General features: G+C 40.1%; 2 protein-coding genes across 4 annotated transcripts in view; both read left to right on the top strand.

Annotated features, from left to right (window-relative positions):
• Positions 1-12,665, top strand: part of arid3a (AT-rich interactive domain 3A) — a 53,280-nt gene extending 40,615 nt beyond the window's left edge. For 2 of the 3 annotated variants that reach the window (XM_079679069.1, XM_079679067.1), the window contains exons 5-9: positions 1,812-1,995; positions 2,934-3,181; positions 3,507-3,797; positions 5,575-5,664; positions 6,229-12,665. In XM_079679069.1, the coding sequence (XP_079535195.1) occupies positions 1,812-1,995; positions 2,934-3,181; positions 3,507-3,797; positions 5,575-5,664; positions 6,229-6,374 (959 nt within the window). In that variant the 3' untranslated portion in view covers positions 6,375-12,665. The remainder of the gene's footprint in view (positions 1-1,811; positions 1,996-2,933; positions 3,182-3,506; positions 3,798-5,574; positions 5,665-6,228) is intronic. The other variant, XM_079679068.1, reaches the window with a different exon arrangement.
• Positions 12,666-13,496: 831 nt separating this feature from the next.
• Positions 13,497-27,514, top strand: ctdspl3 (CTD (carboxy-terminal domain, RNA polymerase II, polypeptide A) small phosphatase like 3). The gene is made up of 11 exons (XM_079659349.1): positions 13,497-13,784; positions 21,264-21,387; positions 21,517-21,657; positions 22,039-22,150; positions 22,241-22,352; positions 23,039-23,125; positions 23,289-23,351; positions 23,667-23,746; positions 24,610-24,736; positions 25,028-25,123; positions 27,034-27,514. Exons 1-11 carry the CDS (start codon positions 13,659-13,661, stop codon positions 27,097-27,099), a joined length of 1,134 nt encoding a protein of 377 aa, XP_079515475.1. The 5' UTR covers positions 13,497-13,658; the 3' UTR covers positions 27,100-27,514.
• Positions 27,515-27,516: the final 2 nt, after the last annotated feature.

The following is a 27,516-nucleotide window of genomic DNA, read 5'->3' as shown; positions in this document are numbered from 1 at the left end:
ACAATGTAAATCGTTTCCATTATAATTACAAATGACAAGAACAAGCTATTTTCTTCTTCTTTCCTCCTTCACCCAAAGGGACAAAATGTGAGATAATTTTGACGGGCAAGCAAAAAAGAAAAAACAAATCATCAATAAAATACAAATACAAACAAAAAAAATAAAACATAATACGCTCCAACTATAACATTGCTATTCAATGGTATCTCTATTTTATATTCTAAGGAATGTAATAAAAAAGGGTTTCTTCTAACACATTTCTTCTATCTTCTATAATAGCATACATGAGGCCATGTTGCTAAACTATTATTAACTTACATGTTGTTTTCTACCAATATAGAGCACTATATACTGCCTTGCAAGATACTTGGTAAGGTTTAAATTCGTTCTTCATGTTCTTGGTTTGGATTTCAAATCTAAATCTTATGTTGGTCAGGGTCCTCTTCAGAGGTGATTCTGTCCATACCATGTTCTATTTCTATCCAGAACTCCATTGCGTACAGAGATGCTTAATAGTTGAATATGAGGGAGGGATGACCCCCCTCCACTCCTCTCTCTGACATACGACACAAACACGTCTTATCATCTTTCACTCACATGGGTGGGGTCTTTATTCGTTTCGGAGATGATTGCTTTATGGTTAGGCAGCCCCTCGTTCCTTCCCAGGCTATAACTAGAAGGAACACATCGTATCGATGCCTGGGAACAGATTGGTTTACCTTCGTCTCCTGCTGCTCATCCGCCAGCCCTGCACACACAAACACACTCACACACACTGACTCACCAACCATGCAGGATGTTCACGATGGCGACACAACCAACATAAAAGCTCATTTCCAATTGTGCAATATTTTATTTGCATGTCATGGCCAATGACTCATTTCAGGTGTTCCTTCTCCCATAATACTTAAGCGGTTTGATTTACATGACAATTGATTTATGGCTGATATAATCAGATCAGCGGGGCGACGACTGACATGAGAGACGTGAGACAGAGACACGTGCTCGCAACTGAAAAAAACAGTACTACATGTTTAAACTTTACAGTGTCAGAGCCAGCAGCAATGGATCTGCCAAGCATGATCTGAGAATATGAGAGCGCCATCTGCAGGTCGTACCTATAACTGAGGCATCACTCTTTAGTATGAACATCTAGGGTCGATCATATTTTGGGTCGAAGTGGACCTGAAGATTGTGTTCAGGGTCACTCTGTGTTTAAATGAATATCATTTGGTGGAAAGATTAATGAAGGCTTTGATCTTCCTAAGTAAAGGACATTTGTCACAGATTAATCCGAAACTGGAGATACTGATTGTCCCAAGGCAATTTGTCTCATACTTGGTTTGTCATTCACATCCTTTAGGAGACAAGATTGTCAGGTTTGCAAATGTCCCCAAGACAAATCCTGTTATATATTTTTGATGAAACAGTAAATATTTAAACTGTTCTGTCTACTGAAAAAGGATGTATCGAAATTGAAAGATCCATCGAAATGAAGGGCCATAACTTTTCCAGTACACCCTACTTTATTCCACAAAAACGTTTGGATATCTCGCCCTCGGGTGTCTAAGTATGTTTCCTGTATCTTATTATAATCCATTTGTCCATCAGATGACTGCCTTTTGATACATTTGTTGAACTGTGCTTCAGTCTGCTCCTTGCTATGTGTGTGTTGGCCAGTTAAGAAAATCCGATCAAAAGATCCTCCTGCCTTTTTGTTCGTATATGAAAAATAGTAAAAGCTCTTTTCAAGCATGTCAATTTCCAACTATTCCTAACAAAGGTCACTGTGTGTTTTTGTGTTATTACAGGAACGCCAGTGAATCGTATTCCCATCATGGCCAAGCAGGTCCTGGATCTGTACATGCTCTACAGGCTGGTGACAGAGAAGGGCGGCCTGGTGGAGGTCATCAACAAGAAACTGTGGAGAGAGATCACTAAAGGACTCAACCTGCCTACCTCAATCACCAGTGCAGCCTTCACCCTACGCACACAGTCAGTACAAACACACATGCACACACACCCACCCACACACACACACACACACACACACACACACACACACACACACACACACACACACACACACACACACACACACACACACACACACACACACACACACACACACACACACACACACACACATGCACACACACACACACACACACACACACACACACACACACACACACACACACACACACACACACACACGCACACACACACACCCCTCTGGTTGTTTTAATTGGATTTGTGTTATTTGTGTGTTTGGTATATTTGGATCCACACTGGCAGTGACAAGCCATAAAGGCCTATTAACAAAGTGAACAATAGAGTGCCACAGTGACGCGTCCTTGACACACATTTAAGAGACGGATCACGTTTTGTTCAGTCGGATAATACCCACATGTCTACCCTACTTTTATAATTTTCAATTAGAAAATTATAAAAGTAGGGTAGACATGTGGGCATTATCCCAAAACGTGATCCGTCTCTTTAATGTGTGTCAACCACAGACCTTATTTCGAGCTATTTTCCAAAATCCTATGGAGAAATTGCATTGCTTTTTTGTCGAAGGAACCCATGCTCAGCTTACTTCCGGGTTTGAGGACGCGTCACTGTGGCACTCTATTTATTTGTAACAAAATGCTTTCGTCCATTCCTATAACCAGTTTTCTACTGCTCAGCGATTTCAACACTCTCTGTAGTTGGTCCATATTGCAATGTACTTCGTTACATTTTGGAAACTTATGAGAAAAAAATAGTTGATATGAAAGAAAGTTAGCCCACCCAAAATAGTTAAATGTTAAAGCTTTATACTGTATGTATGTTATAGGAACTAATTGCATTTTCAGCAGTAGGTTAAAGCTTGGCGCATCCCTGCATTAACAGGCTTTTAGTGAAACATAAATACATTGTACTCCTTTCAGATACATGAAGTACCTGTACCCATATGAATGTGACAAGAGGAGTCTGAGCAACCCCAACGAGCTCCAGGCAGCCATCGACAGTAATCGGCGGGAGGGCCGGCGGCAGAGCTTTGGCAGCTCCCTCTTCACATACTCGCCCAACGGGACCCCTACCATGCTCTCCTCGCCCAAACTCCCATCAGCCAGCGTTGGCCTGACGATGGGCACCAACGGAGCCTCGCTGATCCATAACCACAAGATCAAGAAAGGTGAGATTCGTTTAGAAACTCACATGATGTGTGATGTTTAAGGACTTTGGAAGGATGGAAGATAATATTTTGAGTGGTAAGACTCAATTACTCTATTTTGTATGACTGGGGATAGTTCTTTTTTAAGTTAGGAAAACTAAGTATTCCTCATCCTTACCATTTAACAGGAATGGACTTGCTGTCCTCTCTTCTGTAAGACATCTTAAACACTAACATACTATCTCAGATAGGCTGTTTTTATGGTTTATATCTTGCCTGGATAACACATGTTTTGTGCTTTTTCAATCAAAATAATCCTTCTCCCTTCACTGTGGTGTCTGGCTAGAAGAGGACGTAGGCCACTCACTGATGGGGCTCAGTATGGCTCGTCTGACAGCGGGGGCGCTGCAGGGGAACACGATGGGGGCAATGCAGGTGGCAGCCGCTCAGGCGACAATGGCCGCTCAGATGGCGGCTCTGGAGCAGCTCAGGGACAAACTGGAGGCCGGAGAGCCACCAGAGAAGAAGATGGCGCTGCCGGCAGAGGAACACCAACGACTGCTGCAGAGAGCGCTGCAACACAACCTGCTGGCCATGACCGCTCAGTTACCCATGAACATCCGCATCAACAACCAAGGTACTGACTGAGGTGGAGCTTCTGATACATTCAGTCAAACTAATCATACAGTCAGATGTGGTTTTTCATATTACATGAGGAAGCCTGTGGCTCACTGGTGAAATTCTTCCACTTTCTAATCATATAAAGATAAAAGACAAAAGTTGAACTAGCCTTCCTAAATCTGCTTTAGCCATAAGAATAGATGGTTGACTACACTTGATTCAATATGCAATAAAATCAAAGTACTTCTATTTTTGCACTTCTCGCTACTTTTACGTTAAGTCATGAATTGAGACCAGTTTGAGAACAATATCATTATTGTATTAATTGAATCTAATTAATCAACTAGTAATTCAGTACTTTTACTTCTACTTGAGTGAATCCACCACAGCTTAAATAAATAAAATGGTAATTTCTTGATAACTGATAAAAGTAGAACTCATCTTTGGTCTGACATCATAATAAAATTGTAGCTCTGTTGTATTAAAAAAGGGTTAATGCTTTGCCATCTTTTTCCGTCAGACTGAACGTTTGCGGCAGATACGTACAGGGGGTATTGGTTCAACAGACATCAATATATACAATTAAACACATAAGAATACAATGTTATCCCCTGGTGATTAATGACATTGCTTCAGGGCAACATGTGCATGGATAAAGGAAGGAAATCTATACTCACGTTTTAAGAATTAACATAATCAATCGTCACAAAGTATGATCTTCCAGACAGATCAACCTCAGAACAACATTTTAAAAGAATCCACAATAATGGAAGAAGGTGCATATCAATAATACCACATCTGCTGTGGATTTTACATTTAATTGTTTTTCCTTAGAATTTACACAAGCTGGATTCTACACCCTCTCCCTCTTCCTGGCAGTTAGTTTCTCAAGCCATTGTTGTCATCTCACCACACACCACAGCAGCCGACAGGGAGGAAGTAACCCACAGCAGGCCTATATGTTGACCTGTTTAGCTTATAGGAGCAGTATGCATACATACAAGGCACGGGTGTGTGTGACTGAGCGGGAATTCCCTTCTGCCAGCTTACACTTTGATCTTATAGCCGAGTTTCCTTGGTTACTGTTTATCTGATTGAGCATGCAAACAGTTTCTCAGTACTGATAATACAGGTGACTTCAGAGGAATTTTAAGGTTTTGCAAGTTCACACACAAAGTTCCAACTTTGAATACCCAGATGTAAAAAATATAGCACACATAGATCTTTAAGATAAAGTTCACTTAATTAAATAGCAACAATTTATGTTGGCTATGTCAAACAAACATGTGGATGTCAATGCCTGTTGGCGCTGTTGGTTTTGGACAGTTGAGGGAAGTCAACTCTGGACTGCTTCTACAAGAACATTTAATGGCCAAAATATTGCCTAGAATTTTCATTCAGGATTTGTTGTAATGGACGTACAAATTCCCAGTTTTAATAGAAATACATTTTAATCAAAGTTCCTATAAGGGGGAGGCCAGGTTGGACAGATAGGTAAACATATGTCAAACAGTAGGCCAATGAAGATACAAACTTGAAGAAAACAGAATCATATGAGTACATCAGGTTTCATTCCCAAAACATTTCAAGTGCTACTCAAGTTATTATGTAAAACAACAGTGATTGTAAGAAACTTATTTTGAAGTACAAACTTCAGCTAGGATACGTCACAAACATACCTACTTTAACCAGAATTATGATATTTTCTTTGTTTAACATATTGTAATTTTAGCACATCTTGTGCCACCATCATGTTGACCATCAATTGTTTTGTTTGTTTGTCTCCCTCAAAGAGAGCAGGCAGAACTCGGCCCTGAACCTCACCACCAACGGCACAGGCAGCATCAGCATGTCAGTGGAGCTCAACGGCGTGATGTACACCGGTGAGTAACACTGTCATGTGGCACAGGGCTCCCTGCTTATCACTAAATAGTCAATATAAACTATAATTTGATATACCATCAGAAAATAGGGCTGTACCAAGGAGTGCAAGCTTCATTCATAAGGTTGACTTTATTTCTGACTAAAAAAGACAGAAATAAATTAAATGTATATTCCAATATAACAAATCTCTCTTTAAATGTGTTGTCATGGGTTGTTAAAGATTAATAAGACCTTAATATAGATGAACATTTACAATTCAGTACAGCCCTTTCAGGGACATTCATTGAGTTGATCAGTATTTGTTCAGATAAAGACTGGAAACTGGAAGAACGTGTTTCTTTTTAGCCTTGTACAAAAAACAGATCACAAAGGGGAAGTGATCTGTTGTAAATATTTCTTGTTGTCACTGTATGATTGTCAGGTTTGGTAAAAGCAATGGCGTCATTTTAACTTTATGAAATTCTCTGGGTTTCCCAATCTTTTGTTTAATTTCATGTCGAGTTTCGTTGCTGAAATATATTCTGTATTTTGAACCGTATTTTCTTTTAATCTTTTCTGTGTAGGCGTTCTTTTTGCTCAGGCAGCAGCAGGGGCAGCTATGTCCGGTGCAGTCGGATCGTCAGTCTCAAACAAGACGGTCAGCAGTCGTGTTGCTCCAGCGCAGCACCAGAACACACCTACCTCAACCTCAAGCAACCCGTTGTCTTAACAAACCCCAGCCTTCTTTTTTTTTTTTTATTACCACGCTAAGTAAAGCCAAAAATCAACCTCATTTTCTACATAATCTATGCCAAAAAGAGAAGAACCATAAACTGTACAGAGAGACTCAAACTGAAACTCAGATCACTTGAATTACACTATCTCAGGTTTTCTCTCATCAACTCACCTCTTTTGTTCTTCATAGCCAAAATTATTTCGGGGAAAAAACAAAGAATATCTCAACTGAGAGCCAGTATATGCTAAACAAATATGTATGCACAATCTGTGAATTATTTATTTCTGCATAAATGTACAGATTATTGGAGAACAAAAGAGAAGGTAATAACCAGGAAGGGTAATGCACTGTTTACACACAAACACAGCTACTGATTCACAGCAATGTTTTATCCTCTAGGAGTAGATTATTTTATTTTATTTTAACTTTTTGTTGTTATTGTTATTCTCTTTACTGTGTTTTATCATTTAATTTTAAATCTTTAACAATCCTCTCACTGCAGGAAAAAATATATTTAGAATTATATAAAAAAAAAGATCATATGAATATTCTCTATTTTTAATCAGAAAAGCTTTTAAGGTATATGTTTTCTTCAGGGCATATAACAATGTACCACTGTGACCTCATTTTGTGTAAAACCTTTTTCGCAAGGCAGCCATTTTGGATCTCTATTGGGGAGATTGCGGTCACTCCTGTAGTGTACCAAGATACACATCATATTAGTGCACAGATTCTCCAGTGAAACAAAAATGTAAAACGCATCTCAAGAGTGGTTACAATGCTACATAGCTAATGAATGCTCTGAAGCTGTCATGCTTCTCCCGTTACAGCTGGATAATGTTTTTATCTAAAACCTGCTTGTTGACATAAGGCCAGTTTAATGTATACTGTATCTGTGCCAATCTTGCAGGTATTTTGTGAGTTAGCTTTGAGTTCAAAATGGCTGTTTTGTAAGAGTAAGGTCAGTTCTGCAGGCGGGGATAAGAACTCTTAGCCTTTCATTTACCCTCGCCGCAGCTAACACGCTGGACTTTCGGAGCCTCACAGACTGTTGCTGTTTGGGGTTCAAATTGTATGTGAATAATAACTATTTTCGACTGCTCTCAGGTGTCTGATGCTCATCGCTTTGTACAATATCTTGACAAAGCCAGAGCAATGCTTTTCAACATCTTTCTCTGCAGAAAGATCGATTTTCATCTTCTTGTTTTTCTTACTTGGCCTTCTAGTGGAGTGATTGTCTTAAGGTCATATGCATGCCTGTATTTGTAGATGAAGCCTTTCAGCGATCAGGAATGAGGCAGGAAAACTGTGGTTTTGTGCTTTTAAATCAGAGGAGTCGTGTATCCACTAAATCCCTATCATTGTGGAGACACTTACATGGACAATCAGGTGTTATTTTAGCTTAAATCTGATTTGTTGTTGTTGTTGTTGTATTATAGTTAACAGATGCTTTTATTTTTATTTCAGCTTTGTGTTTTGCATGACTTAGTGCTTCTTCTGATCCAAGTGCTTCTAATCCTGTGCTGCGACAAAAACCAGGTCTCCTTGAGACTGGCTGTCAAGGATATTACAGAGAATGTCTTGTGATCCTTTGACTGTTTTTAGATGTTGTTTAATTAGGGCTTTGACAATGTGATCTCAGAGGTAATTGTAGCTTCAGCTGAGCACCCGCTTGTGTCTTAGTGTTTCTATCAACACTTGCTGCAGTGAGATTTGTAAAAAGTTAAATCCGCCACAGTGAAGATACCATAACATTCACGTACAGTTGTGTTTCTGCCATTTAAAGTAGATCAATCCTTCAGCTTTTAGAATTTTAACCTGTGCTACCTCTCTGGACTGTTAAAGATTGTTACTCTACCCCCACCAAAAGCAGCCTCATTCCTACTGACGTTAGGAAGTAAATCAGGCTTTGTATGTGGGTTCTGTTCTGAGGCCTTAACACAGCATGAGAGGACCAGAGAGTCAGCAGTACCTCCATCCAATCACTTTTGACTGTTCCAGTCAAATATCACCAGATGGCTGTCGCGGCTTTGATTTTGGACGCGCCCCTCAATGGGAAATCACCACCAGCTGCTACACAAACACAGACTAGTTTTGAAAAGTACTCTCCATTCTCTGACAGCCAAGAACTCTCTTTCAGAGTCACATACAATAATTAAATGTTGTCTTTAAGATGGTAAAATAGTGAGGATTGTCCTAGTTTTGTTACCTTCTAGAAAAGACAAGTGAAGGTTTAGTTTGATTTACAACTTTTGTCAAAGGTAGAGCTGGAAGCAGAGACAGGATCTCATTGGTTGATCTCAACGAAGTGGAAAACCACAGACTTTGTTTACAAGCCTTTTTGCCTTTATTCCAAAAAAACAACTAACTGTTGACATGACCGAGGATAATGAATATTCCACTTTTACTCCCGTCAATATTTTTGAAATGTAAGCTTTTCTTTTGAGCATGCCTCTCTTTTTCAGTTTGTATTCAATGATCTTAAGCTGGCAAAATACCATGTGTTGCAAACTGCAGAAGATCCCAAATTGGGACGCATATTCTACATTTGCTGTATGCTTATCTAAAGGATGCTAAAAGGCAGAATAATAGCACAGTCAAACATGTCTAAATCGGAAATTGCTACATCGGGGCTTAGTGACGAAAAGAGTATTACGGGTCAATAGTGTCACCACCTACAGGAAGAAAGTGCTCCTGCTGCATAGTTTCCGTTTAGCTTGTTAGTGTTTTTGAGGTTTACATTTGTGCACACTGGCATCTCAGCTCCCCCAGCCAAGGCCTTGCAACACACACAATCACGCACACACACTACACAGGACTGAGGCAGAGGACGCTGGGGTCATCACACTATAAACAGACGTTTGAATAACATTGGAGAATTATGCGGCTCACTAACCTTTAATGGCTATTTAATAATCTTGTGTCCGCATGTGGCTGTTTGGCATTAACTGTTAGCTGTTAATCATAAATACAAAATAAGAAAAGTATAGTTTGACTACTCAATAGCAAAAACTTTGTATTTCAAGTGTGATGAGAAAGCTTGTTTGAAATGCAAAAACCTCAAACACTCAAAAACGCAAATATACAAAGGAAGACTTGCGATAGCAGTTGTTAACCCCCCCCCCCGCCTTTTCTCACTATTATCAGTCTAATGCTACTCTTTAGATCCAACCACCTACAGTCAACTCTACAGATTAAATCATTTTTAGTCTTTATTCTCCGTTATTATTTAAGATATGGCTATTGAATTATTTATATGCATAACAAGCTCAATTAGCAATATTTTAGAGCATCAAAAAAGTTTGTTTGATTCCAGAAAACTGGAGAAAGTAGATTTAAATTGAAGTAAAGGCTTTTTCACCAGCTGCTTTAACTGGCCGATCGAAAATCATCACAATTTGGTGTTTCATAGAGTTTTATAGAGATAAAGTACGAGGTCAAGAATTCCCATTCTGGTCTTAACTCAGTTTTCAGTTAGTTTCTCCTCGATTCCCCGTTAAGGCAACTGTTAATTTCATATATTACAATGTAAACTGATGTTTTTACTTGGTCAATTTGGTAACACGCAGAAGTCTCAGCATGCCTCTCTCTCTGCGTGAGTAGCAGATGCCACAGTTACTGGTGATGGCTGACAATCAAATAGACATGCTGTGGCTGAAAGCATTAGTTTAGGGGGGAGGGCCGCTCGAGAGAGCAAAATTCAATCAATACTGATCTAAAGGATCAACTGCTTTCTTAGGTTTTTGACCCTGTCACCTTTTGACCCCTGAGGCAACATTCAGGCACCTGCCCCCTTCAATGGATCCATGTTTATCGTATAAATCTATTGTCTCCCTCTCTGGGATATTTGCATATGAACAGTGGAGGTACTGCAGCTCTCTGTCTTTCTTTCTGTACTGTATGTGCACGGCAGGTCTTGCGTGGTAGCGACAATCAGGAGACACTGTATACTTCCAAACACTCTGACATCCCTTCAACCACACAGAGCCCGCTTCTACCTCAAGTATAACAAAGCCTTGGCTTCAGCCAAAACAGACTTTTCAAGGTTGTGTTCAAGCAGAAAAACCTCAATCAAAACGATATTGATGCTGGTTATTAAATACTATGAAAGAGGTTGTAATGACCACAGACATTAAGATATTAACTTTTGGTTATGCAAGGGAAGTCAGACATGTTAGTACAGTTCAGGGTTCAGTTCAAGCTTCATCTTCTTTACTGAGAGCTCCCCTCAGTGGGAGGTTTTGTTATGACGCACTATCAGTTCACATTTCCTAAAGGCAAAGGCAAAAAAGGTCTGAGCTAAGGCTGTGAAGATTTATTGTCCTTCATTGTGGACATTTACTGCAAACAAAGGACATATTTAAGTGTTAATTTCTTCATTTCACTACTTAGGGTTTTGTTTTTTAAAGTGACAAGGCCTCATCACTGGACACATTAAGGCTCCACTGAAACAAACAATTTTAGAGGCATTTAATTACATAATTTGTTTACTTATTTAAACCAGTAAACAATCAATGATCAAACATCTTGCTTGTTTCTCTTTGCTGGGGTCAAACAGGTTTCTCCATAATTTACAAAACATTGGAGCAAAGTAGCTGTGAAAACTATATCAGTCTTAACTCTGTTCTTTACCAGAGTTTGTTCTGAATCCGGAGAAGAATTTCTATCAGGTTTTATGGTCAGACTGGTATTTATTTCTGAATGCTACCAGCTGGTTTTTATGTGTCCGTATGTCTGTAGCCGCTTTGTTTTCTTTCTTCCTTTTGACAAAGTTACATTATTGTGTGGTTATGCAGTTTAAACGCTTGGGTTGATTTCAAAAAGTCTGCTTGTTAGGTGCATTCATGTGCTGTTATACAGATCAGAAAAACAATAACCCCGCTGGACTTATTTTCATCTCACTTTTTTTGTCTTGGTGTTTGATTTCCAGTCAATCCAGGAAGGTTGTAAATGTAGTGCTTTACATGGGCTGACTCCCAATCAGCACAAGCCCCTGCAGTCTCTTGTGGTTGGCTTGCTCGCTCTGTCATAACTTTCAAGTGTTTCACCTTGAAATAGTGCTGCTTTTATTCCCACCAGAGCCTATCTAAAGAACGTCTTGAAACCAGAGTGTCTTGCATGGAAAACGAAAACTCTGACTCTTGTTCCCACATGTTGCTGACATGGAAATTCTGCTGGAACATTTACGGGTTAAGGTGCATGTGGGCTTTGGGGGCTTTTGACTCAACATCACCACTGACTTTATCTCCATCAGGGGGACTGTGGACAAGGAAAATTTGAAATAACAAGATGCCTTCTGCTGTGACAATTGTTGTATGAAATAACCTGTATTACTAAGATTCATTAAATAGAATATGTCTGAAATATGGCTTTTTAGGGCTATGCATTATATCATGTTCCTACTACCTGTTCTTTCTTTGCTTTTTTTGGATATCCTATAGCAAACCCGGCACACCGAGATTACTTTTAGAGCAAATTTATTAATATAATGATGATGATGATTAATAATGGGATTATTTTAGGGAAGCATGTGATGTGTGTGTGGGCTTCACGTGTCTTCAAGTTAACTGAAACTGGCTATTGTGTCTTACAACTTCTCAGGAAAATCTACCTCTACCTCCAGTTTTATGCATTTAACCCAGTTTAAGTTACAGTTTAGTGAAAGAGGACGTGAGAGCGGACCCAGGTCTGAAATAACTCCAACATATATAGTACCTAATATAGCTCATAATGGCACACCTAAGAGTGTATTACATCAAGTATTGTGGTATATTTATATCTGTTTCCTGGCTGTTAACAAATACAAATACTCTCAGAAAATATATTTATCACCCTGGTGGGTGCTGAGAGGTTTATTTTGGACTCTTGGGCCTTTCGCCGTCTCTCTGATTCTCTCTGTGTTACAGGTTGGTAACACTTTAGCTTATTTGAGCATCAACAACAGGGAACCTCCAGTTCAACAGCTTACTAACTACTCAGTACTACACAATAAAGTGCTGCTTTTAGTACCACTGTTAGTACTGCCAGTCGTTTTTCAGTATGTTCTATTAATGTGTGCTTATTCCTCCTTTTTTTTAAATGATTTTTTTGTTTTTGTTAAATGGGATGTTTCCCGGTAACCACGGTAATAGTGAAGTGGCGGCGGGCAATGCAACAGTTTATTTTTTGTTTTCTTTGTTTTTGAAGGGTGAAGAGCTATTATTGCCTATTTACTCAATATGTTTTTGTGTGAATACTTTTATTTTGAATCTGAAATTAATAAAATATCACCTCTCTTTAATGTCACCAGAGTGAAGGATGTTTTTATTGCGTCTTTAAGATAAGTTACATCAAGATAATTTACTATGAAGGTTTTAACTATTTGTTTAAAATGTGTTCATCATTTAGGCTCCTTAATAACATTGAAAAAGCACCTCATCAGCTTTTTTTACAAATGATTTGAGTAAATATCACTTTTTTAGCCACTTATAATAAGCATTCAATTTTACCATGAATTTCTAATTTATGTAATTTACCGATTATAATTGTCGTCTTGTATTTACTTAAAGGTAAAGCATATTGCAAAAATAAACTATCCAAGTTTCCACTGGGAACAAATGTATTCAGATTAAATGTACATTTGCAAGCATTATTTTTAGCATGTTTGACTTTAAGATATGCCATTTTTGCCAATGTCTTTGATGATGTAGCCCTGATGGAGAACAGCAGCTACCAGAATGTACAGATGAGCAATGGCCTCACCCATACTAGAGTAACATACACACCTCTAGTGTGTGCCATGTTGTTGTATAGGACCAAGTGTAAAAGCTGAAAACACATTTGATTTTAATTGAAAAGAATTTGAGATGAGACCAAAAATAAAATGTGTGGAACTCTTTGATGATGCGTTTACCCCAAAAAGTGCTATACTGTATTCCATAACACATATATATATATATTATACATTATATTCGAGAACCTTAAAGGGATCTGACCCAACGCAATTCATAAACATAATTACTCTCGAACCCTGCAACGTGACACCCGCCATAGGTTGCACTGGAGCTTTCTTAAGCACCGCCCAGTTCCGCTGCCCGCAGTGCTGAACCTATCGCACCCGGCAGATTTGAACACGCTGCTGATCGAGAAGACACGGGGCGGAGCGGGGAGGAGCTACACTCTGAACCCGGACTGCAGGGGGAAATAAAGAAGGGGGCAAAGCGATCGGACTGAAAGCTTAATCACAGTGGACGACTTTGATGTTTTCTACGTTAAACAGTCCCATTTAAAAAAAGTAAAATGAGACTCAGGTCTCAAACAACCACTACGACATCCTGCTCGGAGCTGCCGAGAAGCACCCGCCGACGGTCCAACAAAGCGAGACAAACCAGCTTATCATGGACCGAAAGCCCTCTGCAAACCAAGGTAACACAGAGCAGTTTGATACGATTTTTATTCTCAGTAATCTACCTTGTTAAAATAACAAATTTCACCATGTTAGTTTCTGTATTTAGGGCAGTGTGATGTTCGTTACCCGGACGTTGTTTAGCTTGGTGCTAGCTAGTGTTCTCAAATCATAACAGTAGGTGGTGTTGCTAACGCTAGCTAGCTGCTGTTGTGCTAAAGCTGTGCACTACATGTTATCTACGTTACTTAATCAGGGAAGAACAAATTCATATGCTCTTGACAAAACATCAGTGTTATAATACATTATTGGTTTGCTTGCACCCGAAACTGATAAGCATTACGTTAGCTAGCGTTAAAATGGGAGGATGGCCGATAACGTTCAGGTATACGGTTGCCAGTTTTATTAGGTAACGTTACACCAAGCTCAAAGCTAATCCAGCGTAACAACAGCCTTGCAATAACTCGTAACAGCATTAAGCTAGAAGGTTATTCATTTAACGTAGTGGTCGTTCGGAGGTTGTTGTGTGCAGCTGTTAAATTGTATCTACATTAGACGTGTTCTAATTGTTTACATATGATCCTTTTTAGAGTTAAAGGTGGGGTAGGTACGTTTGAGAAACCGGCTCGAGATACACTTTGTTATATTCCACGGAATGCTCTTAACATCCCGATAGCAATGAAGTGCTTTGAAAAAAAATCCATTACAAATTTAAATATTACATTTCATCTGTGGAAGCCGTGGCGCTGTAAAAAGCAAAACCAATCATTTTAACCGTCCCAGCTGCGTCTATCGTTTTTCCAACCCAGTTTAGATTTAACCACGCCCACTTCCGCATTACGCAAGGATCGACGTAGCTCTGAGCTCTACGCGATAGCGTCATAGACTTCATCTTCGGCAGCGTTAAAGCAGGATATTGAATAGTTGTTTTTTGTCTTTCCAAAGGATTTGTTGACTGAAACTAAACGATCCTGTAATCAAAGCTATATCGAGTCCTGAGATTGTATTACTGGTGTTTTATCATCTATAAATAGCCTGTGTGTATCCTCAAATGTCGTTTTCAGGACAAACAAAACACGTTTTAAATATCTTATCAGAATAGCCTCTGTGTAATCCTCAAATGTCGATTTCAGAACAAACAAAAGACGTTTAAAATATCTTATCAGCAGAATATTGAATATAACCTTGACTATTACTGTGCACTTCATTTATCTGACAGCATTATTTAATGATACTATTTTATATATATACATACACATACATGTATTTATTCATTAATACACACACACTCACATATATACACTTTATATTAATTCATTTGTACACACACACATTCATATATATATATATATATATATATATATATATATATATATATATATATATATGTGTATAAACAACACAATATAATAAAAACAGTTGCAATAATAACATAATATGGTATGATCAATTCTACCCTTTTGTTTTTGCTCCCATATTTCAATTAATAGATATTTTTCTAAATCAATATTGGTGGGGGCTCTTTTGCAAAGATAATCAATAACACCACCTGACAGTAGTTGCAGATTATGCAACATACTTGTTACTTACACACATGTGCGATGGTCCCAAAAACACCAAAATCTGCACTGTAAAAAAAATATATACATTTATTAGGCACTCTGAATAAGGGTTGACTGTGTAATAATCATGCCATTTAATTGGTGTATATGTCTCACCAGGTGAAGGCTGGGACAGTGGGAGGGGTGAGGTAGGAACAGGGGACTGCTGAATGCTGAAGTCCAAGGATACAATCCCAAGTTGAATGCATGATCCACTTACCTGTTTGCATCAACTGCAGGAGGTATTAAATGATGAATTAACATTACCTCAGTACTGCATAAGTGTTGTCGTCAGTCATATTGACAAAGAAGCACTATTATATTGTATATTATGAGGCGTTTAAAAGGACGGTATTTCGCTTGTCAGATTCAGATTTCGCGGGTGTGCCGCGTGAGGCAGTGATGTAACCATAGGGATGTAACGCCAGGTTGATGCTGTGACGTAACGCCGCGGCGATGCTTGCGTAATGTGGAAATGGGATCTACACTGGGTTGGAAAAACGATATACGTGGCACGGCTAAAATAACGGGATGTACCTGCCCTTCAGCCTTCCATCTGTGCACAAACTTATCTCGTGCCCTCATTGGTCATGTGCGCGTTCGTGTGTGTTGGAGGAGGGGCAGATTTTTTCCGTCTGTTTCATGTGTTGCCCCGTGCACAGTGACCAACTTTTTTAGTTTGAATGAGATGGTATGGTGATATGCATCTGACACAAACTTACGCCCTTATATTTTAAAGGAGCAGGATGTAGTTTAAAAAGCAACCAGTGGCATTCAATTCCTTCAATGGATGCTTTAAGACTGCAACATATATATAGACAATAGTGAGACCGTGTAATGCTTCAACATAAGGTTCAGGGGCCTCATTTATAACGCCGTGTGTAGGATTCACGTGGGAAGGTTGCTTACGTAGAAAATAGGTACAGAAATGTTCCGACATTTTCCGATTCACCAAACATTGCGTACCGGCAAGGTAAGTGCGTACAGCACTTCCTATGCCGGTTTCCCTTTTATAAATCACAATCGACTCGAAATGCGGTGCAGCTTTTGCGGGCTTCACGTAATGCCCATATTTGCCTATAAATAGTCAAAGAAACGCCCATTCATTCATTCATTTTGACTGACTTTATGAAGAAGATAGCAGGAAACGACAGAACAGCTAAAAAAAGACAGCTCACACAGTGTCAGATTTTGGTTATTTTGGGGAGGTCGAGATAAATCATGTTGTTTGGTGGATGCAGTTTGAACCACAGTAGCAGCATGGAGGTCGGATCGTCACCAAAATAAGTGGTCCGAAAAAGGTTCATGACAAAAAAAATACACATAGCCTTCCTCAGGCAGTGTGTTTGTACTGGGGACAGGAGACACCCCCTTGATGAGAAACTCTAAGAAATGATCGGGGAATCCCTCCGGAGTGGAGTCATGACGACTGGATCTGATTTATGTTTTCGTATTTGGTGGTTTGTGTCCCAGCTGTCGATCAGCTGTGTGCAGCGTCTCCACTGCAGCAACTCCACCAGTTAAAGGAAATACAACTAATGTGTTGTGTTATATTAGCTGTACAATTTACCACATATGGTATTCTTAGTTCAATCAGTATCAAGTATTAGCAAACGGCATAAAACATGATTAAACATGATAGTATATAAAACCATGCTCGTATCTACAACCTATAGAAATGCAAAACGGCGTCAGTTTAGACGTAATTTTGTCCTCCTGTTTACTGCATCATTTATGAGAAAACATTTCATAACATTAAAACAACATATTCGAGGTGGTTTTAAATAACATATCCGTATTTATTTATTTCTCAAAGTTATGTTTTTGTGTGCACTGAGTCGTTTTATAGAGATAAAGTACGATTTTTAAGATTGGCTTTGATCAATGTTTGAAAAATGAATTCTTCATATATGATAAATGAGAGGTAACATTTTATTTATGGTATTATTTCCAGATATTTCTCTCCATTCTTCCTTCTGCCAACGGTGTCGCAGTTTCTCGTCTCTCCCGTTTTTGTGCTTAGTGCGTACGCATGGGTTAGAGTTTGCGTGGAGGACTGCACATTTTCCCGCAAACATTGCGTAGAAACTGGCGTACGCCATTTTTTTTGAGCGTATATCCCTTTTATAAATGAGGCCCCAGATATGCAGCTCTATGACGTGGTGTCTGGCAGGGGCTTTGTGCAGAGGAATAAACAGCCCACTTGCAGGGGCGGCAGGTACTGTAGGCTAAGCCTTCCCAAATATTTTTGTCACACACTGCATCCCGGTAAAATAAAAATATAATGTTTGTGTCTTTAAATTAGCGCTGCTATGCAGCCACCTGTGCCCTGTACTACGAAACCAGTTCAACATACCCTGGATATGTTTGAGTAACAAACAAACATACTAACAAACGACATCTCGCTGCGGTTCTACAACGCTGGATATCAACTTGGTAAATCAAACCATGGTTTCTCTTTCCAGCTGAGAGCGCGTTCACGTGAAGGGGGCGGGGTTAGCAACATTTGACCATTCACAAACAGGGACAAGTGTCGGCGTCTTCTCTGCATACGGCAGTTTAAACTGTATTTCCTTTATCCTGTAACATGACTTGATAGATTTAAACGCCGCACACTGAGCTCTGATTGGTCAGCAGGCGGTGCTTTCACTGAGTTATTGATCTCTTTTCTATAGACGCCGGAGGCGGGTAGCGCCAGGTGAACTAAGTTATTTAGCCTTCCCAAACCTGAGCTTCACGCGCCGCCTATGCCCACTTGCATGTGAGACAGGGTCCCAGTACAAGTAGGTCAAGTGTGAAGACGCACAGGACAATAGCAATGTGTGTTTGAATCATTTTGTTTAGGAATCAAATGTAGGCATTGCCTGACTCTGGTCCCCCCCCAGAGTAAATAGCGGTGATTGGCCCCTGGTTGTCAGCACCTTTGAGCATGGGCCCAGCTACAGGGGTCACTTGGAAGGCTTCTCAATACTCTAATTTCTCCTCCTCGGTCCTCTGGTAGTGACCCGGAAATGGATTTCAGCGTGCCATGTTGAAGGACATCTCATTTCTCTAAATGCACATCGAGGACCGAGCATCAAGGAGGCTCTCTGGAGGAGCTATAACCGAGGACACACTGATGGGTCCTCTGCGGATGCATTTCCGGGAACGGTGGAGGCGTGATGCACGGCCGGACTTATCTCAGCCAATGGCAGCTCTGCATGCATCCCCTGGATATTATTTTAGTAACTGCTTTCATCGCGACGCGATGTTTACAGTGAGAACAGCTGTGAGGTCCGTGCAGAAAGCAGAGCCGTGTGTAAAATATATATCACTCAGTATAACAGGCCTACTCTCTTTATTTGCTGTAGTTTAGTAGATATCTACAAACAAAGAGTCGATATTTTTCTAAGACCATTTGGTGCTTCTCATAATAAAATACACAACGGCTGTAGCCTGATTATGCTCTAGGTGTGTGTGTGGTACAGTGCGTAGATGCGATGGACAGACGGTCACGGGTCTCAGTTTGGTTTGGTGTCCTAAGCTTACTTTTAATACTTGTAAATACAACTTTTGGCCCGTAATTTCAATTCCCCATTTCAGCGACCAGAGAGAGAGAGGGGGGGGGGGGGGTATATCCAGTCTCTGATTGTGTTACGTTATTATGAGAGTGCTCTCATACTTTAAATTGTATATATTTATATAAATATATTTGTGTGTATATGTCCGCATCTGTAGCCTGTTATTATCTCATTATACCGCACTGTGAATGAATTAATAATATAATATATAAGTCATCATTGTTGGGGAAATATTTCCAAGGTCCATAACTTTGACCCAGTGTATCAGTTCAAACTGTCCTGACTGAGCACACACACCTGTAACCTTGGCTGCTGTGCTCTGTATTCTTTCTCCCTGTTCCTGCCTGTTGGCGTCAGCTGATAGAGGTGTTATGATTCTATCTTGTTATGCAGCATGTTGATCAGTCTCTCTGAACTAGCTAAATACATGGGTCTGGGGTAGAGTTCTTCAGAATTGACGTGGCAACTCTACCGTGAAGTCAGAATCTCTGGCTCTTGGACTTGTGATGTGAATTCTCCGGCCGAATCTCCTATAATAAACCATCAGTGTTTGACATCAAAGCTCCTGCTCTTCCCGTGTCTCCTTCATGAGTCAGTGACTCCCACTGCATTGCTACACAGAAGTTTCCCCCACAATCATGAACACATCTGTCCATCAGACAGAGGGCTGCTGTGCCTCCTGTCATCATTAATGGACGTCTCTTTTAAAATGACCGCTCAGAGGAGAGGAGTTCTCATTTCTCTAACCGCCTGCTGCTTCCACTCCTCTCTCCTCGTCTCCCCTCCTCTAGTCCTCCGCTCGCATCTCCTGTGGGCGGGACTAAGTCTCGAGGAGAGGAGTCGAGGAGTGGAAATTAGAGTATTGAGAAGCCTCTTTGGTGTCTGCTCCAAGAATCGGCATGCCATGTTTGCCTGGGTAGGGGCGGAATACCAAGTCGTGGCATTATTTGGAGTGAACCAGAGGTGTGGGCTTGAGTCACATGACTTGGACTCGAGTCATCAATTTGATGACTTGAGACTCGACTTGACAAAATCACAAAACACTTGCGACTCGACTTGGACTTGGACTTGAACACCAATGACCTGGGACTTGACTTGGACTTGAGCCTTCTGACTTGAGGTGACTTGATAATTTAATTCAGGGGTCTCCAACAGGCCGATCGCGAGATGCCGCTAGAAGAGCAGACTCCCGTCGGGGAGAGCAGAATCTCCAGCCGCTTCTTGGATTCATTGTCAGAGGTGGGAGAAGTTTAGATTGAGTGTAATACTCGGTTACAATAAAAAGTCCTGCATTCAAAATGTTACAAGTAAAAGTACAAAAGTATTGGCATCAAAATATACTAAAAGTACCAACTGCAGAGGGATCTAGATTCAGGTGTTCTTTTCCCCATAGAGACCGCCTCGCTGCACATTATCCCTTGCATAAAGATAGATTGTGGGTCCCTTATAACATGTTGTACACAGTGGAAATAAACAAGCAGTAAAGAGCAGTTGGATTATTAAGTATTATTCTGTTGATCGATGTCATTCCATTTGGTGAAAAGCACATAATGACTTGTTTATGACTCGTTTTGTCAAAGTTTAGGACTTGGACTTGACTTGAACTTGAGCGCAAAGACTTGAGACTTGACTCGGACTTGAGCGCAAAGACTGGAGACTTGACTCGGACTTGAGCGCAAAGACTTGAGACTTGACTCGGACTTGCAAAACAATGACTTGGTCCCACCTCTGGAGTGAACCCACCATCAAACTTAAGGCCACGTTTTATATAACGGTGGATGTCAGAGACAGGTTGCGAATTGGAAGTCCCAAGAAGACAATTGGGAACCTTAGGCAGTCTTCGACAGGTTTGCAGGACGATATGGCCGACGGCTCTCTGCCCAAACAATCTGGAACAGACCTCACACAGCCAACCACCGGTCTCATAGGGCAGCCGGAAGGCCTGACATGACTGCCCTTAAACGAATAAATAGCTAAATTGCCAATATGTCTGGTTTCATCAGACCTCAATCATCCAATCAAGAGTCAACAGCAAAAATAAGCTGTTTGGCATTGGCAGACACTTTTAAACACGACAGCGCTTCTTTCTCTTAGTTCAGCCTTTTGTCTTTCTGAATTCGAATGATAGCACAATTAGTAGTGTTGATGTTTGTCTGTGTCAAAGACTACGGCTTTATGCATAATGTTGCCCAAAGCCACTTCAGATATTTGGATGTATTTTAGATTATAATACACATTTAATTATGGAGAATTCCCTTAATGATAGCAGTAAAATGGTGAATTACTCTCATTATTCCAACAGTTATAGTGACACTTCAATTGCTTTTTTATTGTGTAGGATACAGAGACCTCGGATAATGACTCCCAATACTCATATGACCAAATCCCACCAATCACAAGGCGACCGCTGCTTCGTGGTCGGCTGAGGAAGAGAGCTATCGCGGTCGATGATGGAGAATCTGGTATGAATGGCAGCTTCAAGCTTTTCCAAGGATACTTTTTTATTTATAATGTTGTTAATTCCTGACGATGTATTGCACTGCCCCTGCTCCCGTTTATATTTTCTGACTGATTGTCTTTTTGTTTACTAGATTTAGACTTCAAGACTCCCATCAGGCCCATAATGCAACGTGAGCGCATTCTGTCAGAGATCGACCCAGTGTCGCCTCGCAACACAACGTCCAGAAACATATATTCGCCCATTGTGCGTTTCCTCACACCCACTAAAGAGAGTGAGTACATGTGCTGAGTGACGCTGCAATCCTCTATTCTTTAGAGACTGTACGGCCATCAACGGATACAGTAAACATACTTATATTAAACAGTAAACATGTTATTGTCCCTTTCATTAACCGTTAATTGTGGAAAAGATCCAACCATTCCTCCAACGTTTTTTTTTCTTTTCGTATGATGAAAGTGGCTGGTGGAATAAACTTGCTTAAGAACCGCAGCATGAATGTACCAGTGTCTTTCTGGTGACTTGTGGTAAATTCCCATCCGGGGTGTATCAAATAAGAAGGCCATTGTGGTGAGCTGACAGCCGGAGTTGGTATTGATTGCTTAACGATGAAAAGAACTGAACTCTCAAGCTCGGAATTTTATTTTCCTTCCAGACGTGAAACGTGACGGTTCTGGGGACGTGCTGATGAGCCCAGAACAAGGTGTGTTTGGATTTGGCTCAATTGACCTCTTGTCTGGAGAAGAGGATGAGGACATCTTCAGTCCGTACGTACAAAGCCTCTGTCCAACATAACGTACATTTCAATGTAATTATTAACATTTTTATGTTTCTAAGAGTGTAGTTTTATTTTCCAGCTCCACATTCATCAAAAACATACCGTCGCAGTCGCAACATTCCCGTCCACAAATCACAGATATTCCCCCCAAGACCAGGAGCACCCCCGAGGCCACGCTGGTGGTCGACCTGGTGAGTTTAATCCTCTGGAGCTTAAAAAAATGTCTTTGTATATATTTTTTTCGGATCCCCATTAGCACTAGCATGAGCATTGGCTATTCTTCCTGGGGTCCTCACACACACACACACACAAAACATACATAAACATACAGAAAACAAAACAGCTCATCATCCAATTTTCGCCATCATAAGGTCAAACAAAAAAATACAAATACGTGTACATAATAAATATATACATACCCACAGGCACAGTTCAATTTTACTTTATATTACTGAGATTATTTTTTAGCTACCTTTTGAAATGTACTTGAGCATTTTCCTGAATTATATGGACAGGTAAAGAATTCCAGCTGACCATGGCTCGCTCTGTACATGACGGTTTTCTGTCCCATATTTGATTTAGATTTGGGTAATACGAACCTTCCTTTTATTGTATGTCGTGTTTGATAGTTATGTTGAGCATACTGCGCTATAAAACTTTTAAACATGGAGCTTCAACTTATAAATCAATAAAATATCTTTTATGTCCCCTCATTTCAGTAGTTGTTTGTAACTACAAAGAACAGAGGCGGTCACACCCGGATTCTATTTTTTATGATTTATTTTTTGATGTACACCACAGGAATGTTGATGACTTTGTTGTTTGTGCTCTGCCTCTGAAGTCCAAATGCAAGCCACATTGATCTGTGCTCTTTCAGGAGGAGACCCTGATGTTCAGCTCTCTGAATGTGATCGAGGAAGCAGAGTTCACCTTCAACACCGCTTTCCAGGACCATCAGTACAAGGTGACCACATGCTGCACGTCTTTGAGTTGGAAGCCCACTGACTGACTGATGATGGAATAGACATAGACAAATAGACAAATCAGTTCAGTGCGTTTAGCACTATAAGAAATGTGTGTAATCCTATTTGTTTATTTTGTCCTTATCTCTGGTTTGTTATCAACAGGTCTACATGATCCTACGACCACATGTCAAAGAGTTTCTGCAGGCCATGGCCAAAAACTATGAGGTATGAGTTATTTGATATTAAATTGTCTTGTCATTGATCGGTGTATTTGGCTCTTGAGTTTATTTCGAGTGAATAAAATGATGTTTTAATATGCAGTAAATCGCTCCTACTTGTCTGATGTTTTCAGATTGTATACAGCCCCTTCTATATTTACTATATGACTACTTTGTCATATTTAACTTTTAATCTGAACCTTTTTTGAAATCTTATCTTTCTGTGTATACTCAACTAAATGTTGTTTTCGTGGGGTTTTGACGCCCTGTTGAGTTCTTGTTTGTGAGAAATCGGTTCCAGCTGCTGTCTGTTCTGTTCCAGATGTTTGTTTACACATGTGCAAAGAAGGAATACGCAGAGAAGATACTGGACATCCTGGACCCGCAGAGAAAACTGTTTCGGTATGTCTCCATAAGATCTGGGTCCACTTGTGTTTTATAAACTCTTTGCTCGGCAGCGCTCAGGCTGACCTGTCTGTGACTCTGACATCTGCTCAGAAACTTTACATATTCTGCTTATGGTCTGACTTCTGGTCAGTTTCTCAGGATCAGAGGTTTAGCTGACTCCTACCCGGCTTACACTGTCGCTTTCGATGAGGGCCGTTGAGATTCTTTTTATTTTGGTTTCAGGTGGTTGATGTCTCTTGGACTCGGGTGATTGATGTCTCTTAGAAAAGGGATGAACAGATAATCAGTAACAATAACAAGAATTCTGAGAAACCAAATTCTGCATGAAATTTAGAAAAAGGCCTAGTGCAACAACCCTACTCTGAAAGAAATTCTGCCCTACTTTGTTTGTCTCCTTAAATATTCCTCAAACCCCACTCCTCAGTGAAAGTGGCTTTATTCCAATGTTTTTATTAAAACAGCGTATAAAAGTGTGAGCAATGTGAGATGAGTCCCTACTAGTAGAAGCTACAGATATTTATCTTCGCGACCTGTTTCTCACATTAACTTTCCAGAGTTTATAGTATAGGTGACGTGTGCACTGACTGTAAAGTAACACAGACATTTTCAACAGGAAATGTAGATTTTTTTTTTTTTAATAATTCTAAAGTGTTTGACTTGTCTGCATTATTGCACTCTTATAAGAAAAGTGAACATTAAATGCATTTGGAATATTTGGCAAAGATTGTTGTACTGTTTGGCATTAGATTGTATAGATGTACCTATAAAGTGGCCGCTGAATATCTAGGAGGCAGACAAGGACATCTTGCACATACCATCCTAACACCGGGTTTTAAACGTGATGCACTCTCTTGCAGACATCGCCTGTATCAGGACGACTGTGCCTGCGTCCTCGGACACTACATCAAAGATCTCAACGTTCTCGGGAGGGATCTCGCCAAGACAGTTGTTCTGGACAACGCCCCCCACACATACCCTTACCATGTAAGCACTATGATTTCAAATGTGATGCTGTGTCTTTTCCATTGCTGTTAATGGGCAGGGCTGCTGAGATGCTGCCTTCTTTTCTAATCTGCAAGTCCAATGAGAGAAACTAAATCACGAGAGGAGTTTGTCTCTCAGTACTTTTTTAACTGAAGACAATAGGGAAGAGTGTAGAATATCGTCAGACTTGTCTTTTGAATAACGTCAAAAACATTATATATTATTGTTTTTTTTTATCAGAGTGAAAAGAAATAGAAGACCTTATTCATTTAAATTGTGGGTTGTTTGCAGCTGATGAACACGATACCCATCAAGAGCTGGTCCGGGGAGTCAGAGGACCGAGAACTGCAGAAGCTCGTCCCCTACATGGAGAAAATGTCTGCAGCGGTAAGTCTGTCCTCTTACAGGGTGTCCGCGGGGTCTTAAAAAGTATTAAAAGTTGATAAATAAATGTAACAAAAATGAAGGGTATTAAACAGCATTTTCCAAGGTATTACATTTTGTAGCTTGTTTTCAATAAGTATATAAATTGTCCAAAGAGTTTGTATTCTAAAGTGTGCCTGAATGTAATCAATGATTCTGTGTACTTAGTTTATTTATGGCATCCCGTTGGATTTGCCGTCATCTGAACAGGACATCGCACGCTCACTGCTCGATTGCGTTAAGGTCCGTTTACGCCGGTTGTTAAACAACATCGTTATGGGGAAATGGAAGTTTGCGTTGGAAGATAAGGAGGAAGGACAATCAATACTGTATATAGGAAGTGTGTCGCCAATGTAACCGGTTAGAACTCAGTGGCAATGAGGTATTAAAATGTATGGAAAGGGTCTTAAAAAAGGTATTACATTTGACTTCAGGACTCCTGCATATACCCTGTCTTATCAGCTTTATGATTATTACGTATTACATGTATGCATCAAAAGCCTTCTTCATACTGACACACCAGTGTTTTTCAGATCCTATGAATGGGGAATTGAAGATAGGGATCTGCATTTCAAGCAAAAATAACTGATGATCACTACCAGAGATGGGGTCGTTACTAAAAAAAAATCTATATATTACTTTTAAAACACTACTTCGTTACTCTCTACATAAAGTTACTCGTTACTTTACTCGTTACTTTACTTGCCACTTTACTTGCCGAGCACGTACGAACTGCGCATGCGTGAGTGGCAATAACTCTCCTTACCAGCAGGCGGCGGTAGTGTGTATTCGTCATTCAAAACGGGCAACAACCGGAACACAGAGAAGAAGAACAGACTACGTGACATAAACAAACAACAAATAGCGTGTGCATTAGCTTCACCTTGGCATGTGTTCTTTGTAGGTGTTTGTTGAGGTTTGACCTGGTGTTTACAGCAGTGGATAACAACTTCTGGCCTGGACACAGTTTGCAGCTCACCGTCACATTCCTATCTATTCTTCGGACAAACTCAAAATAATGGGCATACCTCCACCCTTCGAAAGTTATCGCTTACTCAGCCATGTTTATGCAGCACTGCACGTGGAGATGTGGACGCGCACTTTACGTACATATTATAAACCTGCGGCGGAAACCCCTCTTGTCTGTCGGTGTGATTATGACAGATTTTTTGTGAGTAACGCATGTCGGGGCAATAATGGTAACTGTAGTGTGACTACTGAATTATAAAAGTAGCGCGTTATACTACTCCGTTACCGACAAAAGTAATATTATTAGTTAGTTTGTAACGCGTTACACCCAACTCTGATCACTACTACATCAATGATTTATAACTTGTTGGAACATTGAACAGACACACTTTTTAACAAACTTCCAAGCTGAGACTATTGGACACACAAAAAAAAGCACCTGTGGTAAGGGATAAAAGACAAACTAAGTTTATAACTTATGCTATGAGAACAATATTTTTTTTTAAAGAAGTAACGATAATCTTATGAACGGTTCACATTTTTTCAAGACACTTCCAAATCTATGACCCATTCTTCATCATAGTAAAGGTTTAAATGTTTTACCAGCTAGACGTGTTAGGTGTCTAGGGATGCCGCAAAATTTGTAGATTCTTAGAGAAAAGTTTAAATTCCTCAAATGTATTTGCAATGTTGAAGAATTGATCCATAAAGTACTAGAAGGGTTTCACTATGACCTCAGACTTCCCTGTGTTTTTATCCCTTCAGTTTTATTCCTCTGATCAGTGCAGCTGCTAGACGTTTCAGTCAGTTGAATAAAGCGGCTGGTTATCTGCAGCAACAGGTTTGTTGTCTTTCCTCCCCGGTTTCATCATTCAGGCCAAATATCTCCTGTTATATTTTTTCAGGAGGACTTTCGGGAGGTGCTGAAGAAGAGGAAGGATCACTTCCACCGGCTGCTGTCGGAGGACTAACAAGACTCCCCCCCCCCCCTCCCCTCCCCTCCCTCACTGAACCACTTGATGTGACTTTCACAGCTTGCGTTTTCTTTCTAATGCTTTGGCTAAAAGCAGCTGGAACTAGCTAACCTTTTGTGACGGACCTGATGTCTTTAAAAGACGACAGATCGGTATTTCAAACATGCTGCTGGTTGTTCATCACCAAAACATTGTGTCTCCAAGACTCATCCCTCAGGGCAATAAACTGCTGCCCAGTGTTTGTGTACATTTAAAAAAAAAAACTTGAAATATGATTTTTGTAGTTGTGATTTTCTTATTTATTAATGATATATCTAATCGACTGCTGTTATCTCCATATATTTTAGATATGCTTTTGTATGCAATGAAATCACCCTGATTATAAATGGAAATAAAGTTGTCCTGTCCGTCACT

Source organism: Notothenia rossii (assembly GCF_949606895.1).
Source record: "Notothenia rossii genome assembly, chromosome: 1".
NCBI lineage: Eukaryota > Metazoa > Chordata > Actinopteri > Perciformes > Nototheniidae > Notothenia > Notothenia rossii.
Note: the sequence above shows the minus strand (reverse complement) of the source record. Positions and strands in the feature narration are given on the sequence as shown.

Excerpts from the sequence above, each read along its gene's own strand:
- ctdspl3 (XM_079659349.1), top strand. The coding sequence starts at position 13,659 with ATGAGACTCAGGTCTCAAACAACCACTACGACATCCTGCTCGGAGCTG. Across the intron at positions 23,747-24,609 it reads CCGCAGAGAAAACTGTTTCG|ACATCGCCTGTATCAGGACG; the intron begins GTATGTCTCCAT and ends ACTCTCTTGCAG. Across the intron at positions 25,124-27,033 it reads TGGAGAAAATGTCTGCAGCG|GAGGACTTTCGGGAGGTGCT; the intron begins GTAAGTCTGTCC and ends ATATTTTTTCAG.